The following is a 16,523-nucleotide window of genomic DNA, read 5'->3' as shown; positions in this document are numbered from 1 at the left end:
CTCCCCCGCCGTCGCCCTCGGTCTTCCCACCCCCCGCCCTTCCACCATGGCCGCGTCTGTGTGGTGTAGGGAGAAGCTGGTCCTCCTATAGCGCTTACTGCCTCACGCTCACTCCTGGGGGCCGGAACCAAAGGAACCTCGCTCCCCAACCCTTGGGGCACCAGCCAGGAAGGTTTCCTACCCCATGCTTCAGGGGCAGGACTCCTCTTTCCCCCACTTCCTGAGGCAGAAACTTAGGGTTTTCTCTGCTTCTCTTAGGGTCAGAAGCCAGAAAGGGCTCCTCTTCCACTTATTCAGGGACAGAAGCCTCTCCTACCCTTCCTGTACGGGTGCAGACCCTTACCCCAGCATACTTAAGAGCTAACGGTGTTTCCTCAGCACTGCCACTCCAGAGGCAGGACCTGGAGGCCCGTCTGCCTTGCCTCCTGCACGGGAGCGGCCCTTCGGAGAGGAGGGAGGAGTGGAGAGGCCAGGGAACCTTTCCTTCCCCTCCCCCACTTGTCCCTCTTCCCCCCCAGTCCCTGGCAATCCCCAATTCCCCCTTTCTAGGACTTCCCATCCATCCACTCCCTGGCCTTTTCCCGTCTCCCGGCTGCAGCCATGGAGTTACAGAAGGGAAAGGGGGCGGCAGCAGCAGCAGCAGCAGCTGCTTCGGGAGCAGCGGGAGGTGGAGGAGGAGCGGGAGCAGGAGCCCCAGGAGGGGGGAGGCTGCTACTTGCAACCAGTTTGGATGCCAAGGATGAGTTAGAGGAGGTAGGTGTGGGGGGGTGGGGAAGGGAGTTAAGAAATGGGGTTGAGGAGGGAAACTGGAGCGAATACGGGGTGGGGGTGGGGGAGGAGGCCTTCACGTGTTTTCTAAGACAGCACAAACACTGCTACAGACTTCCTGCTTGTGAAGGAGGAAGTGTGGGCCAACTTCCTGGACAGGTCGAAACAGCAGCTACTAGTGTGAAAGTGGTGGGGGGGTGTTGATGAGGAAGGGATACAGCATCCAGATCAACTGAATTTATCTTTGACGTTCCTTTCCCATTACAGGCCACAGCTATTATTAATATTTACCCTGTTTCATCTTAGGTCATACATTGAGTTGAGAGGTAACGTATGTATGTGTAGGTGTCTGGGGGGCTGATAGGAGCTTGCAGTAGACCGTGGACCCTCCCGTTAGATAGTATTGACTTCATGTAGACACCATCAATTGCCGGTGATGTTAACTGGGCATTGAGAATGAGTGAGGACTTAAGGAAAAGTGAGTTGTGTTTTGTTAGGTAGTGGGGTGAGGTGCGGGGTGAATGGGACCTAGGGGACTCCTTCAGAACCAGATAGCACACACACAAAGGAGAGAACACATAGATGCTGAGAAAGAGAGTAGGGTGAGGCGATGCAGTGGGCCTGAATGGGGATTTTAGACTAGTGAATAATTGACTCGACCCTCCCCGACTTGTTCCTCTTGCCCTGTCCCTGACAATCCAGAGTTGATCATTTATCCCTTTCCACTGCTATACATGAAAAGACATACTTAGAAATATGAGACCCAAAAGTGGGACATGATTGCTGGACTGTTTGTAAGACCTAATGCATTCAATTTAGTGGTTATCCAGGGACAGGATGAGTAAATTATTAGGCTCTGGCTCTTCACTGGCCATTTCCCTGCTTCTGACTTTGTCACTGCTCTGTATCAGATGTTAGAGGGTGGTCAAGCAGATAGGTGGAGTTCATAGTTTAAATTTGAAAAAAATGTTGCCGCAGATACAAGATGGTGGAACATACATGCAAAAAAGCTTTGTGAATCAAGGAGCGGCTGGATAGCAGCTTTGTGAATTATCCATCGCAAGTGTCTGTTCACAGACCAGCTGGCTTCCCATCATGCTTCTCCCCCATAATTCTGTGTGCATTTAGATGAATCAAAGTTTGTTTTCTGCTGTTGTTTTTATCAGCTAAGGTAGATATAATTAGGAACATAAACAATACTTCTAAAAGTAATGTATTCCCAAAATAAATACAAGTGACTTTGCCAGGATTGCCTGGTAATTTAAATTATCTGCGTTTTTAGAAATGGCCACTGTCACTGTCAAAGTATTTATTGAGCCCTGTGTTCTATCTAGCACTGAAACTCTAGAATTGTAGCAAGAAAGTCATTGACTACCTTTGATCCCTACACCAGTTGGGTAGAGGGGAAGAGACCCCAAGGGTGGCGAAACGGTTTATTCCCCACCCTGATTGCTGGAAAGGTCGTCCTGCTCTAATTTGTACCACAGCATCCTGTTCTTCTGAGTAGTGATATGTTTGCTAGTAAGCGAAATGATATGGCAGAAGGGGACCACAAAAGAGAGGAAGCATTTATTTTCTTGCTTTTTTGGACTGTCTTGAGAGTGAACTTTAAACTGTTTCCAGAGAGAAGGGGGAGGGAGGGTCTCCTTTTTTTCCTGATATCCTTTGTGGTGTAGATGTTTCCCAGAATGTGTCGGCCTCCCCTCTTTCCTTCTTTGCCCTTTGTTCTTTGCATTTGAATTTTCCAACAAGTCTTGCCACTGCTTTTATCCCCATGTATGTGGTTGCCACTAGACCAGAGTGTCTCTAAGGTCAAGACTTACTGGTTTCTTCCTCTGGGTCTCCGCACAGATCTCTGCACATGGAAGTTATCAAAACCTGGTGTTGACTGATCTCAGCTTGTTCTGGCTTGGTTATTTTCCAGCATAGGCCCACCTATTGCCCAGGAATACAGAGGCAGTAGCTTCCTGACCAGATATATACTTACTCTGTGCTGAGTCTGATAGGAAAATAGAATGAGGAAGACCCAAGGCCTGCCTTCCAGAGCTTATCATCTGAAGACTGAGTTAATACGCTCACAAGAAAGGTAAAAACAAAACCCCAGGGAGGGTAGTGAAGAGACTGGAGTCATTACAGCTGGGAGTGATGAGGAAAGCCCCTTAGAGGCCTGGAGTATGAAGCACTGGTGAAGAGCATCCCAGGCAGGGACTGTGACTCTTCTACCCAAGGGAGCATTTGTTGTATCCTTTCTTCTCTTTGGCCCTGTTCTTCTCTTTGAATGGGGAATTCTTGCCCACCCCCGTCCAGATTTGAGGAATGAGATGAAAATAGTGCCAAAGATTGGAGGGGTTTAAAACATGTAGCTCCTAGTTTCACAAGCCTTCAAAGCTCCCGGTCACTCCTCTGTGGAGAAGGACCCTGTCCACTTTGCAATCAGGCTAAAAGCAGAAGCTGTGGCCCAAACAAGTTAGAACTTCCTCTTAAGCTATGGACAAGTCTCAGGGTTGCATTTGGTTAGAGGTGTGTCCCTTCCAGATTTTCTCCAAGGAGTAATTCACGTCCAGTCTGTGAAGATTCTCCAGGGAATGGGCTTTGAGTCATCTCTGATATTTTTCCCCTTAAATTCTCATTTCACATAAAAGTGACTCTTGGTTGTAGAATACTTGGAACCCAGTTCCTTCAGTAGTTCTTTACTAATGTGGGTCCTTGGGGATTTTGTAGGTCAGATCATATCTTCTTTTCCTTAAGCCTTTGGATTTTAGTCCCTCAAGGCCACTGACTTCCCATAAAGGGGCAGTATTTAATACACAGGTTTTTTTTTTTAATTAATTATTTTTAGCTGCATTGGTCTTCGTTGCTGCGTGCAGGCTTTCTCTAGTTGCGGCGAGCGGGGGCTACTCTTTGTTGCAGTGTGCAGGCTTCTCATTGCAGTGGCTTCTCTTGTTGTGGAGCACGGGCTCTAGGCGTGCGGGATTCAGTAGTTGTGGCTTGCCGGCTCTAGAGCGCAGGCTTCAGTAGTTGTGGCACACGGGCTTAGTTGCTCCGCGGCATGTGGGATCTTCCTAGACCAGGCCTCAAACCTGTGTCCCCTGCATTGGTAGGCAGATTTTTTTTTTTGGAAGATGTTGGGGGTAGGAGTTTATTAATTAATTAATTTTTGCTGTGTTGGGTCTTCATTTCTGTGCGAGGCCTTTCTCTAGTTGTGGCAAGCAGGGGCCACTCTTCATCACGGTGCGCAGGCCTCTCACTATCGCAGCCTCTCTTGTTGCGGAGCACAGACTCCATATGCGCAGGCTCAGCAGTTGTGGCTCACGGGCGTAGTTGCTCCGTGGCATGTGGGATCTTCCCAGACCAGGGCTTGAACCAGTATCCCCTGCATTAGCAGGCAGATTCTTAACCACTGAGCCACCAGGGAAGCCCAATATACAGTTTTTAACAAACTGTATGTTCACCTGGCCGAGGGAGGGGAAACTGAGAGGTTAGCAACCCTCAGACTTCAGTCTCCAGCTTCAGGTGTATACTTGCAAACTAGAAGACCTTTCCTCTTTCCACCCCCACTCCATCTACTGCTGCTGTCATGGAAACCATGGTCAGGTAATTTTAGTACTAGAAAAATTATTTTAGAACCTCCTAGAGATGGTAAATATTTACTCAGCTCTGAGGTGCCGTTGTGAAGGGCTTACTCTGAACAGAGTCATTCTGCCAGCATTTGTTGGCAGGTGCGTGTGTGATTCCATCTTTACAAAGGGCCTCTGGAGACTGGGGGGGAGAGGGGTACTGCTGCTTGATTGTAGGGATCTGGCTTCCTGCAGCCCTCTTTGAGGGGATGTGGTCCTTCAGTCATTCTGAATGATTTGTAATTAGTTCTCCCATCTCTGTTGGGAAAAGTAGTTTCTGTAGTTCAGGAAGAGCAGCATCTTTTATATACTTCTATTGCCTAGGAAGGACTGACCCTCACATTTCTTTCCTCATTGCTTTTATCCACACCTCCAAATTCTGGACTCTCCCACTTTCTACATCCTTAGCTGGGCCTCACTGTTCCAAGAGGCCACTTTTATTTCTTGACCGGGCAGTGACCCATAGAGTTGACTCAGGCCTCTGAGTGGAGCTTAGAATATTGAGGAGGGGCCTAGAGAAACCTGGTTTAGTCCAAGGTCTCTGTGTTACATCACAGCTAGAAACTAGGCCAGCCCATAGGGCTGTGTATCCAGCTTTGTGTGAGGACCTTGGTGCAGGGTCCATCCATCAGGCCTCTTCTGCTCTCCCATTACTCTTCTCTCATAGAAGGCAAAAGTAGGAGAGGAAGCTTTGCAGCCTGGTCAGGGACTTACCCATGTCCTATAGTAGGAGGGCTCAGTTTTCAGGGATCTTTGAGGGCATGCCATTAGAAGTAGTGGCAGGGGGCGTTGGGGGGCGGTCTGGTCCTCATGGACTTAGTTGTGTGATCGCTGAGCTTTTTCACAGATGGAATAGAGTCTAATTCAACTGAGGCTACCTGCTAGGTGCTTTCACATATGTTATCTTGTTTAATCCTCAGAGCAACCTTGTGATATAGGCTTTGTCTCTATTTTTCAGGTAAGAAAACCAGGGTATTATAAGTAAAGGATTAAATAAGTCTTGGTAACTTAGGTAACTCACCTAAGATTAGCCTAAGGCTTGCCAGTGGTGGAGGGACCCTCTCTTCCTTGCTTGTCAGTTGGCTCCTCAGCCAGCTGCTCTTTTGACTTCCCTCGCATCTCTGTTGATTCAACAGAGATTTCTTCCTTTTAGTAGGAAGTAATATCTAGGGTTTTAGGATGCTGTGCTGCTGCTTGCTCACTGTCTTCTTCCACTCTGAAACTGTTTGTTAACCCAGGCCGGATAAGCAAGGCCTCCCAGAGCTCCCAGCAAGAACACCCTGGATTTAGCAACTGGAGGAACTGGTCCTCCAGTCATTGATAACTATCTTAGGAGGAGAGGGATAAGATTTAAAAAGAGAAAATACAACCTGAGGTTTTTTTCCTCCCTCCCCCTATCATATAGGAGCTGGGCTAGGTAATGATGGATCTCAGAGTTTGTGGGAGAGGTGGGTTGTGAGATTTACAGCTCAGCTTTCCTGTGATCTCACAGCTCCTTTTCACAAGTACACAGGTGCTGTTGATTAAGGCTCAGCGTGCTTATCTGACCTAATTTGGAGGATAGTCAGACCTGATGCTGGGTAGTGACGTTGTCAAACCTGGGTGGCTTTGGGCCTAATTTAGGTTGAATTTTTGTGGCTATGGGAGTTCCTTGTCTTAACACTCAGTTCTGCTTTGCTCTTAGGTAGGGATGGATGTAGGCAAACTCAGGATGATGGTCAAAGGAGAAACATGGTCTTTCATTCCTAGACCTCTTTCCTGTTGCCCTTATTTGTCGGTTCTTGACAATGTGGTAGTTCTCAACAAGATGTTTTGTGATGACCTTTAGGATTGGGGGAGGTAAATTGTCTGCCTTTGTCCTTGTTTTGCTAGCATCATTATCACTGGGAATTGGTGGTAAGAGGCTTTCTTAAACAGTTTTGGGGTTAATCCTCAAGATAAAATTTTAAGAGACTCAGGAAGTAGTTTAGGTGGTAATAATGGAGAGGCTCACTGACTTAAATGAGATACATTTTGTCAATATTTTCTCAGTGTTTAGTATTAAATGCTTTGGAACAGGATCAGTGACTTAAGATCTCCTTAGAAGGTTGAGCACATGCTGTCTTAGAGTTAGCCTTTGTAATTAAGAACGGTCCTTGGATGGACTTTAATGCAGCTCTCCCCACCTTTGTTTGACTAGAGACCCAGGAAGGTTTTAGTTTGGCCTTTTGTTCTTCATTAGTCCTTTTCTTTCCTACACTCATTTTTATTTTAAAGTTTGTTTTTATCTTTTTGGAGGGACATTTCAAACATAAAAAAATAGAATAGTATAATTACCCTGGAGCCATCACTCTGCTTCAGTACTTATCAGTACATGGCAATCTTGTTTTATCTCCCTTTAGTCTCCTCTGGATTATTTTGAAGCAAATCCAAGCTGTATTGTTTCATCTGTAGATATTTCATATGTATGTCTGTGAGAGATGGACTTTTTTCTTTTTAACATAGCCACAGTATCATACCTAAAAATATTAACAATAATTCCTCAATGTAATAATACACTCATTGTTCAAACTGACTGTCTCATAAAATTTTTTTTTAAAGGTTTTTTCCTTAAGTTCCTCAGGTGCTTTATTGTTTTGTTTTTTTGCCCTGTGACATGCTGTGACATGGCGGGCTCTTAGTTCCCCAACCAGGGATTGAACCTGGGCCCACAACAGTGAAAGTGCAGAGTCCTAACCACTGGACCACCAGGAAATTCCCATAAATTCTTTTTATAATTGGTTTTTCAGATCAGTAATCAAACAAGGATCACACATTTGTTGCATTCAGTTGATATATCCCTTTAATTTTTTAATAAGTATTTTAAAATAATTTCAAGCTTAGAGAAAAATTGTAAGACATAGAACTCTCATATACTCTTCACCCAGATTCACCAATTGTTAACATTTGCTGCATTTACTTTTTCATTATCTCTATATACATGTTATTATTTTAATGTTTTGAGAGTAAGTTGCAGCTGCAGTGCCACTTAAGATTTAAATACTTCCGGGAGTATTTCCTAAGAACAAGGATCCTCTGTTACATAATACCTGTTTTATTTTTGTTTTTGCGGTACGCAGGCCTCTCACTGTTGTGGCCTCTCCTATTGCAGAGCGCAGGCTCAGCGGCCATGGCTCACAGGCCCAGCCGCTCCGCGGCATGTGGGATCTTCCCGGACCGGAGCACGAACCCGTGTCCCCTGCATCAGCAGGCGGACTCTCAACCACTGCGCCACCAGGGAAGCCCGATACGTTACTCTTGTAGTACATAATCATATTTTACCAGTTGTCCCAATGATGTCCATTATAGCAGTCCAGGCTCACACATTGCATTTAGGTGTACTGTCTCTTTAATTCTTAGTCCTATCTCTGTCCTTCACCTTAAACACTTTGACAGGCCAGTTATTTTATAAATCTCTCTCAATTTGGGTTGTCAAAATTTCTTCATGATTAGACTGAGATTATTCATTTTGGGCAAGAAAACCATAGAAGTGATGTTTAGCCTTTTCAGTGTACCATATCAGAGGCGCATATGTCAGCTGTCAGTCTGTCTTGTTATTTGGGATATTAACTCTGATCACTTGGTTAAGGTGGTATCCTTCAGGATTTCCTACAGTTATTTTCTCTTTGTAATTAGTATTTTGAACCTATGTAAATATTCTCTTGTGAAAGTTTTGCCTCTGGTTTTAGCATTCATTGATGATATTTGCCTGAATCAATTATTATTCCTGTCATTCCTTCTGCATTTTTAGTTGGCATTCCACTGTAAGGAAGAGCTTTCCCTTCTTTATTTATCATGTATGTACATATCTATCAGCACAGACTCATGGATTCTTATTTTATTCAATGGGTTGAAATCTTAAGCCTCTTTTTTTTTTTGGCCACACCTCGTGGTTTGTGGGATCTTAGTTCCCCTACCAGGGATCGAACCCAGGCCCCGGCAGTGAAAGCACAGAATCCTAACCACTGGACTGCCAGGGAATTCCCTTAAGCTTCTTTTAATACATGGGGTTCTCCCTCCCTGCTTTTTTCCTTGCAATTTAAATGTTAAAGAAATCAGGAAGCCTGTCATGATTTACACATTCTGGACTTTGCTGATTATATCCTCATGGTGACTTGACTTGTAAACTGCTAGTTAGGTCTAGAGACGTGATGAGATTTAAATTTTTAAAAAGCTTTATTGGGGGCCAGAAATACATCACAAGTGGTGGTATGGAGCATTCTGAATTTTTTCTCACCCCTTCACAGAGGTTGGAAAGATGTATGAGCATTGTGACATCGATGACTACTGGGGTCTCAGAGAGAGAGGCCAATGACGCCCTCAATGCCTACGTGAGTATAATACTCTCCCCGTACCCATTTCTGCTTCTTTGAAAGCTTTCAGACATGATCAAAAAGATGGAAAGAAAAAAAAAAAAAAGATGGAAAGACTTCAGTGGTTAAGAACTAGGAGGTTGAAGTTAAGGTCTTGGTTTCCTGAACCAGGCTTCCCAACTCCTCTCTTTCTTTCTTTTATTTATTTATGTACTTTTTATACAGCAGGTTCTTATTAGTTATCTATTTTATATATATTAGTATATATATGTCAGTCCCAATCTCCCAGTTCATCCCACCACCAGCCCCCTCTCCTCTCTTTCTTTCTTAATGTGGGAATCCCATCTGTTGGAGCCTTAGGTGTCTTTGAGTAACAACTTTAAAAAATAACTCATAGTTCTGTGGTGGCTTTTTTCTTTGTAAATCATTCTCACATATTTGATCTTTTACATTTCTTAATCAGTCTGTGAGGTTGAAAGGATTCAAAGTAATACATGTAAAGGATTTAGAGTAGTTTCTAGCACATAGTGAATGTTCAGTAAATATTTCTTACTTATTAGTAGTAATTATTCTTATTATGTCTTCACCTTACAAATATCAGGGGTTCAGTGATTTGCCCAAGGTCTTGACTTGATAGGTGCACTTGTTAATCCATGAGTGACTCTTTGTAGCTCCCTTTCTACCAAAGGCTGTTAAGGTCTGGTAAAGGTGTAGAGTTGGGTTTTGGTTTTTTTTCTCATTTTAAACACTCTTTATTTTCTGCCTCTATCCTTCATCAAGCCTTGGAGAAAGCAGTATGGGTCCATCCTTTCCCTCCACCTCTCTCCTAAAACAGATGCCCCATCACTTTTAGGAGAAGGGAATCATCAGATTTAAGAGTTGATGATTCTCCTTTGCAGGTCACTCAAGAGTCCCAAATTTTCTGGGAGCAGCTGTGCTCAAGAACTTCCCTCCTGTGAGTGACAACTAGTTTTTTTTTCCTCATATCCCAGGTATGCAAAGGCCCCCCACAGCACGAGGAAATCTGCCTGGGCCTCTTCACGCTTGTCCTCACCGAACCTGCCCAAGCCCAGAAGGTAAGACTCCCTTCTCTGGACCCACACTCCCTTCTCAGATATGATCTGAGAATATGGTAGAACTTATGGTTTAACTGGAATAGTACCACACCCTTTGACCAGGGCTAGATCATCTTGTCCTCCAAATATAGTTGCAACTCCCTTTTCACTCAGTAAATTGGTCACTCTGACTAAAGTCCTTTCTCTTTTTCCAGATTCTGAAGCTAAAAGGCAAGAAAAGGCAGTTGTGAGCGTGAAAAAGCATTTAAAGAGTTTTAAATTGTAGACTTAGGGGCTTCCCCGGCGGTCCAGTGATTGAGACTGCACCTTCCAATGCAGGGTGTGTGGGTTGGATCCCTGGGCCGGGAGCTGAGATCCCACATGCCTGGCAGCCAAAAAACCAAAACATAAAACAGAAGCAATATTGTAACAAATTCAATAAAGACTTAAAAAAAAATTGTAGATTTATGAGTCAAGGCTAAAAGAGGTGGGATTTAATCCAGAGAAGAGCACAAATATAAGCAAGTCTGTTGAGAGTTCTTATCCAGAAGAGCGTGACTTGTAGTTTGCAGGTTTTATCAGTGCAGGTGAACAGAAACCAGGTTTAACATTGCAGCAAGTAGGATTTAAATTAGACAGCTTGGGAGTTCCCTGGTGGCCTAGTGGTTAGGATTCCGGGCTTTCACTGCCGTGGCCCAGGTTCCTGAAAGCCACGCAGGGCAGCCAATAGATAAATAGATAGATAGGTAGATAGATAAATAAATAAATAAGACAGCTTAATGTTAGGTGAGGCAGTAATAATGTAGTGATTAAGAGTACACTGGGAAAAAAAAAAAAAAAGAGTACACTGGAGTCAGACTTCCTGAGGAATACCGTATGAAAACTAGTTTGGGGTTCTTCACAAATAGAGGAGTCTCTTTTATGTGGAATGGTTTAAGAGAAGTCCTTCCTGAGGCGAGGGACTGAGCAGGATGATCTCTTTGGATTCCATTCTTTCTATAAGAAAGGAGCAAAATCCTGTCTTTTGCCTCTCTAGATTTCCACTTTCTTTGTCCTTGAATCTTGCATGATGGTTTAGAAACATATGTCTGGTATCTGGCATTAACTGCATGACACTGACAGAGAAGAGCTTGGAGAGGGGGAATTCACTGTTCTCCTTGCCCCTTCCTTGAACAAAAGGAGTGTGGAAGGAAACAGACATGCTCTGTGTCCAGCATTGTGTTCGGCTCTATCCAGACACATTTCATTTATTTATTTGTTTTTTCTTGGCTGTGTCTGGTCTTCATTGCGGCACATGGGATCTTCATTGTGGTGCACGGGCTTCTCTCTAGTTGTGGCATGCGGGTTTTCTCTTCTCTAGTTGAGGCGCTCCAACTCAGTAGTTGTGGCGCGCAGGCTTAGTTGCCCTGCGGCATGTGGGATCTTAGCTCCCGGACCAGGGATTGAACCTGTGTCCCCTGCATTGGAAGGCGGATTTTTTTTTTTTTTTTAATATCTTTATTGGAGTATAATTGCTTTACAATGTTGTGTTAGTTTCTGCTGCAGAACAAAGTGAATCAGCTATATGTATACATATATCCCCATATCCCCTACCTCTTGCGCCTCCTTTCCACCCTCACTATCCCACCCTCTAGGTTGTCACAAAGCATCGAGCTGATCTCCCTGTGCTATGCAACAGCTTCCCACTAGCCATCCATTTTACATTTGGTAGTGTATATATGTCAGTACTACTCTCTCACTTTGCCCCAGCTTCCCCTTCCCTCCTGGAAGGTGGATTCTTTATCACTGGACCACCAGGGAAGTCCCAGACACATTTCATATAATCCTCTCAAAAACCCATGTGAAACTGGTGGCTTTGTTCTCTTCCCCCAAACCACTCCCAGTGTACCTGTAAGAAACCTGGAGATCAGACACATTGTCGTTTGTTCAAGGAAAACCAAGGGAAAATCATTCCCAAGGACAAGGATGGATGCCCATGGTCCCCTGGCCTAGCTGTTGGAATTAACCTCAGGGGAAGGACTTACGGGCGTGGCAACCTGATGTATTTGTACTCCTGATGCCAACTGGAGCAGGATCTGGGGTGAGGGTGGGTGGTAGGGTAGCAAGCATTCACAAGTTGGTGAATGGCCTTGGGAACCAATGCCCTTGGTTTCCCAGGCCATTTCTGGGCTGGGACATTGTTGAGTTAAATTGGCATTTCAGGGACTTCCCTGGTGGTTCAGTGGCTAAGACTTCGCCTTCCAATGCAGGGGGTGCAGGTTCGATCCCTGGTCGGGGAGTGGAGATCCCTCATGCCTCGCGGAAGCAATATTGTAACAAATTCAATAAAGACTTTAAAAATGGTTCACATCAAAAACATCTTTAAAAAAAAATTTAGCATTTCATTTTCATACTGAATTTATCATCGAGATCCTTGAAGACAAATGAATGTTTCCAATCTACTGTTGTTAACCAGTAATGTGATCCAGCCTAGCCCCTCTATTTTAAAGAAAGTGTTGGCAAAGATGGCGGTGAAGGGTTGGGGTTAAGGTTTAGTTTTCTCTCACGTGGTGGGTTTTTATACATACAATTAAAATCTTATTTAGTCATCTTAGTGCAAATTCATCTGGCCCGCTGGTTTTATTTGTGTTTCAGGTGAGATCTGAATCAGCTAGGGTACATCAGTAAACTTCAGTGAAGGGGGCAGGGCCCTGTAGTATTTCTAGCTCTTTGCCTGACCTGGCAGTGAGAGGCCACAGAGCTGTGCGTTATAAATGCTTATTATGTCATGAATTTGGCCATCCAGACATGACAAGGAACTAGAGCACCCACCTTGTCTTCTTTCTGCTCTACGACAGCCCCATGAGGGTGGCCCCAGGCCCTCACCTTGGGTCTCATAGTTGGTTGATAGCTGCACCAGGATTATGTGCACATGCTGGAGGTTTCCAAGTACATCCCCTACCTAGGAGCCTCCTAGGCTGACAGGCCCCCAGGTCAGGCCTTTTCAGACAAAGCGGGTGGAGACAGGACTTAGGAGGATACAGTTTTTTTGTTGTTTTTTGTTTTTTGCGGTATGCGGGCCTCTCACTGTTGTGGCCTCTCCCGTTGCGGAGCACAGGCTCCGGACGCGCAGGCTCAGCAGCCATGGCTCACGGGCCCAGCTACTCCGCGGCATGTGGGATCTTCCCAGACGGGGGCACGAACCCGTGTCCCCTGCATCGGCAGGCGGACTCTCAACCACTGCGCCACCAGGGAAGCCCAGGAGGATACAGTTTTAGGCAAGTGAGGAACTATCAGGTACTGACTCATTCAGAGGCCTTGAGCCAGGTCAGAGTATGGTGGAAGAATCTGTGACGTCTTACTGCTTTAATCCTTCTCCCTAAAAGGGTGATTATCTTACAAAGTACTTTCTGTACTGCAAAAGTTTTAGGTAGGAGTTACTGATGAGGACTGATCCTAATGCATTGTTTAAGGCTTCAGCTTAAAACAAGGGGAGTGGGAGGTTCCTTAAAAAACTACAAATAAAACTACCATATGACCCAGCAATCCCACTACTGGGCATATACCCTGAGAAAACCATAATTCAAAAAGAGTCATGTCCCAAAATGTTCATTGCAGCTCTATTTACAATAGCCCAGAGATGGAAACAACCTAAGTGTCCATCATCGGATGAATGGATGAAGAAGATGTGGCACATATATACAATGGAATATTACTCAGCTATAAAAAGAAACGAAATTGAGCTATTTGTAATGATGTGGATAGACCTAGAGTCTGTCATACAGAGTGAAGTAAGTCAGAGAGACAAATACCATATGCTAACATATATATATGGAATTTAAGGAAAAAAATGTCATGAAGAACCTAGGGGTAAAACAGGAATAAAGACACAGACCTACTAGAGAATGGACTTGAGGATATGGGGAGCGGGAAGGGTAAGCTGTGACAAAGCGAGAGAGAGGCATGGACATATATACACTACCAAACTTAAGGTAGATAGCTAGTGGGAAGCAGCTGCATAGCACAGGGAGATCAGCTCAGTGCTTTGTGACCGCCTAGAGGGGTGCAATAGGGAGGGTGGGAGGGAGGGAGACGCAAGAGGGAAGAGATGGGAACATACGTATATATATATAACTGATTCATTTCGTTGTAAAGCAGAAACTAACACACCACTGTAAAGCAATTATACTCCAATAAAGATGTTAAAACAAAAAACAAGGGGAGTGTTTCCTAAGGGTTTATTTGGAGTTAATTCTGTCACTGGAACAGAAACCTCAGGGTGGGTTGGAGATTCTGCTGTTCCTACATCTCCATGGCCTGAGAGGTGGGAGGTGGGGATGCTGGAGAAGGTGGTAGTGGAAACTGAGTCTTGAACACATCAGAAACCTGCTCTGGGAAGGCATGAGCTGAGCAGCCGCTGTCAGTGGTGGCAGGCAGGTTCAAAGAGTTAGGACCAGCTCTCTGGGACTTCTTAGTAGGTGGAGCTAAACACGAGAACTTAGTTAAGGAGAGAGCAGTCAGGTATTGGTGGAGAGTGGAACATGCATGGCGTGGATCTTGTTCCAGTTCTACCTTCTTAACTTGCGTTGGCAGCTCTTGTGTTTATATTCTTTGAGTTTATTTCCTATTTGATGTCTGAACTGAATAGCTGGGAGCAGGCCTGGCTGGGGGACTGCAATGTGGTGGGAGGCTAAGTTGGAGGCCTTAGTTTCTGCGCAGCCTCTCGCTGTCAGTAGATACAGGTGATAGGAAAGGGTTTAACATCGATGCCAAGTTCCCTCTTCATCAAAGGTCAAGTCCAGGCCCTGGCAGTTCTTGGTTCATGCTTCTCTCAGCAGGCAGCTCCAGAAAGAAAGCTGGGGGCTATGAGGGCCTAGGCTGGAATATCACTACTCCCAACACAGGACAGATACGCTACCTCAGCACCATTCTGTCACCTCTCTTTTCTTTTGAGAGAATACCTCTTCTCTGTTTCCCACTGAGTTTTTTTCCCCATCTACTTATCTTCCAAGCCAGGCAGCAAACTGGCACAGAGTTTGGAGGGACAACTGCAGCATCAGGAATATGATACTCCTGGTACCATGAGCTGCCATGTGTTACCAGCAGTTGTGGTTGATAAGGTCCCAGATGGAGCATGGAATTAGGCAGACAGAATCTGCTTGCTTCATCTGACCCTATGTCTCCTGAGGGGCTGTCCTCCTTCCCTGTCCTGGGTCTCTTCTGCATTTCTGGGATTTCTGCTTTTGTTTTGAACAGACAGGGCTCCTCTCTGTTCTCCTCTCTGCTCCTCCACTACTAATTAGTAGTGTCTCTATCTTTGGCCTGACATAGGTTTCCCTTCTGCCTCTGCTTCCCTCAGTCCTCTGCCCATCCTGTCACTCACTCCTCCAGGGGAGGCTCCAGGGCTGAACCACATTTACTGACTGGCACTTGGCAGTAGGTCACTGGGTTCTCTTATCTCTTTCTTGTTCCCTTGCTTGTACTGTTGATCTCCCAGCCCTCCTTCTGCAGATGCATTCAGAGGATAATCAAATTCTCCTTTGGATTTGAAAAGTTTATGGCACATGGGGGAATCTCTAAGTGTTCGTATTTTTATCAGATAGCTTGTTTTGGCTTAAGGACAATAGAGGAAGTGGAAGTAGCAATAGCTAATCTCTTAGGAGTCCCTAGACACACCAAGGCCAGGGAGCAGGGATCTTGAGGAATATCAGCACTTCTCTCTTGAATGCTTAGGATGAACGAGTTTAGAAATGTAGTAGTCAAAAAGCCACTCTAAACACTTACCTACATCCCCAGCAGCCTCGTTTCCTTTTAGTTATTTCTAACGGTGGTATGGGGTGGTTAAGAGCATGGAGTGTAGAGTTGCAGTGCTGGGACTTGAATCTTCCTTTTATCTCTAATGTGACCTGGGGCAAATCACTTTAACCTCTCTGTGCCTGTTTCCTCATCTGTAAAAACAGAGATGTTAATGAATAGGGTGATTATGTGATTCAAATGCAATAAAGAGAGTATAAAGTTTGTGTACAACGCCAATGCATGTTCCCTATTATAATTACTATTATTGTTGATGCTGTCCTTGCTACTGGCCGTCTAAGGTTGTGGGATACTGCCTATCTAAATTTTACCCTTTGTGCTGAGACCCGGACAGCGTAGAACTCAGCAGGCTAAGGAGATTGCTAATGAGGTCCCCTAAGATGGTCCTCCAGGAGTCTGGTCTCTGTAGAGAGACAGGGTGAGAAAAGCTCTAGCGGGAAGAGAAACAAGAGCTCTCAGAGAAAATTGGCATGCCTTCCCTCACCTCCCCCAGAGTTGGGTGTGCTTAAAACCCCTCCTTTTTTAATACTTGGCAGAAGCAAAGGGCAGCCCAGAGAAAAGTAGAAAGGTGTTTAGTTAAGGAAGTTTGGTTTGGTTCTGCCCTTTCTTTCCGGGGTCATGGTCTCTGAAGCCTCTTTCCTTAATACTCCTAGCCTTTTACTTCATCTGGCTGTGTCAATACAAGTCTAAAAATCTCTTTGAGATCCTTTCCAAGCTATTCAACCAAACCCATTCTGCAGTGACCTTTTACTGGCAGATGAAAAGCAGATGGCCTCCACCTGTTTTGCTCAGCTGGTGGCATCAAACAGTGTGACGCTTCCTAAGAAGGGAGGTAGGGGACAGGGAGCCTTTCTTAGCAGGCTTTTCTGCCTTATTAGAATAGGTCAGTCCCTTTTCCCCACCCTATGTGAAGGAGCAGGGGGTAGGCTTGGGTGGAAGGATGGCATCCAGAGTGGAAA

The 16,523-nt window shown here is 45.1% G+C and overlaps 1 protein-coding gene across 2 annotated transcripts in view; it reads left to right on the top strand.

Annotated features, from left to right (window-relative positions):
* Positions 1 to 26: 26 nt before the first annotated feature.
* Positions 27 to 16,523, top strand: part of INTS3 (integrator complex subunit 3) — a 39,694-nt gene continuing 23,197 nt past the window's right edge. Inside the window, exons 1-3 of one of the 2 annotated variants that reach the window (XM_024748096.1) lie at positions 27 to 753; positions 8,651 to 8,734; positions 9,709 to 9,792. In XM_024748096.1, coding sequence (XP_024603864.1) covers positions 601 to 753; positions 8,651 to 8,734; positions 9,709 to 9,792 — 321 coding nt within the window. In that variant the 5' untranslated portion in view covers positions 27 to 600. The remainder of the gene's footprint in view (positions 754 to 8,650; positions 8,735 to 9,708; positions 9,793 to 16,523) is intronic. The other variant, XM_024748097.1, reaches the window with a different exon arrangement.

This window comes from Neophocaena asiaeorientalis, unplaced genomic scaffold (assembly GCF_003031525.2).
Source record: "Neophocaena asiaeorientalis asiaeorientalis breed wild unplaced genomic scaffold, Neophocaena_asiaeorientalis_V1.1 scaffold76, whole genome shotgun sequence".
In the NCBI taxonomy this organism is placed as follows: domain Eukaryota; kingdom Metazoa; phylum Chordata; class Mammalia; order Artiodactyla; family Phocoenidae; genus Neophocaena; species Neophocaena asiaeorientalis.
Note: the sequence above shows the minus strand (reverse complement) of the source record. Positions and strands in the feature narration are given on the sequence as shown.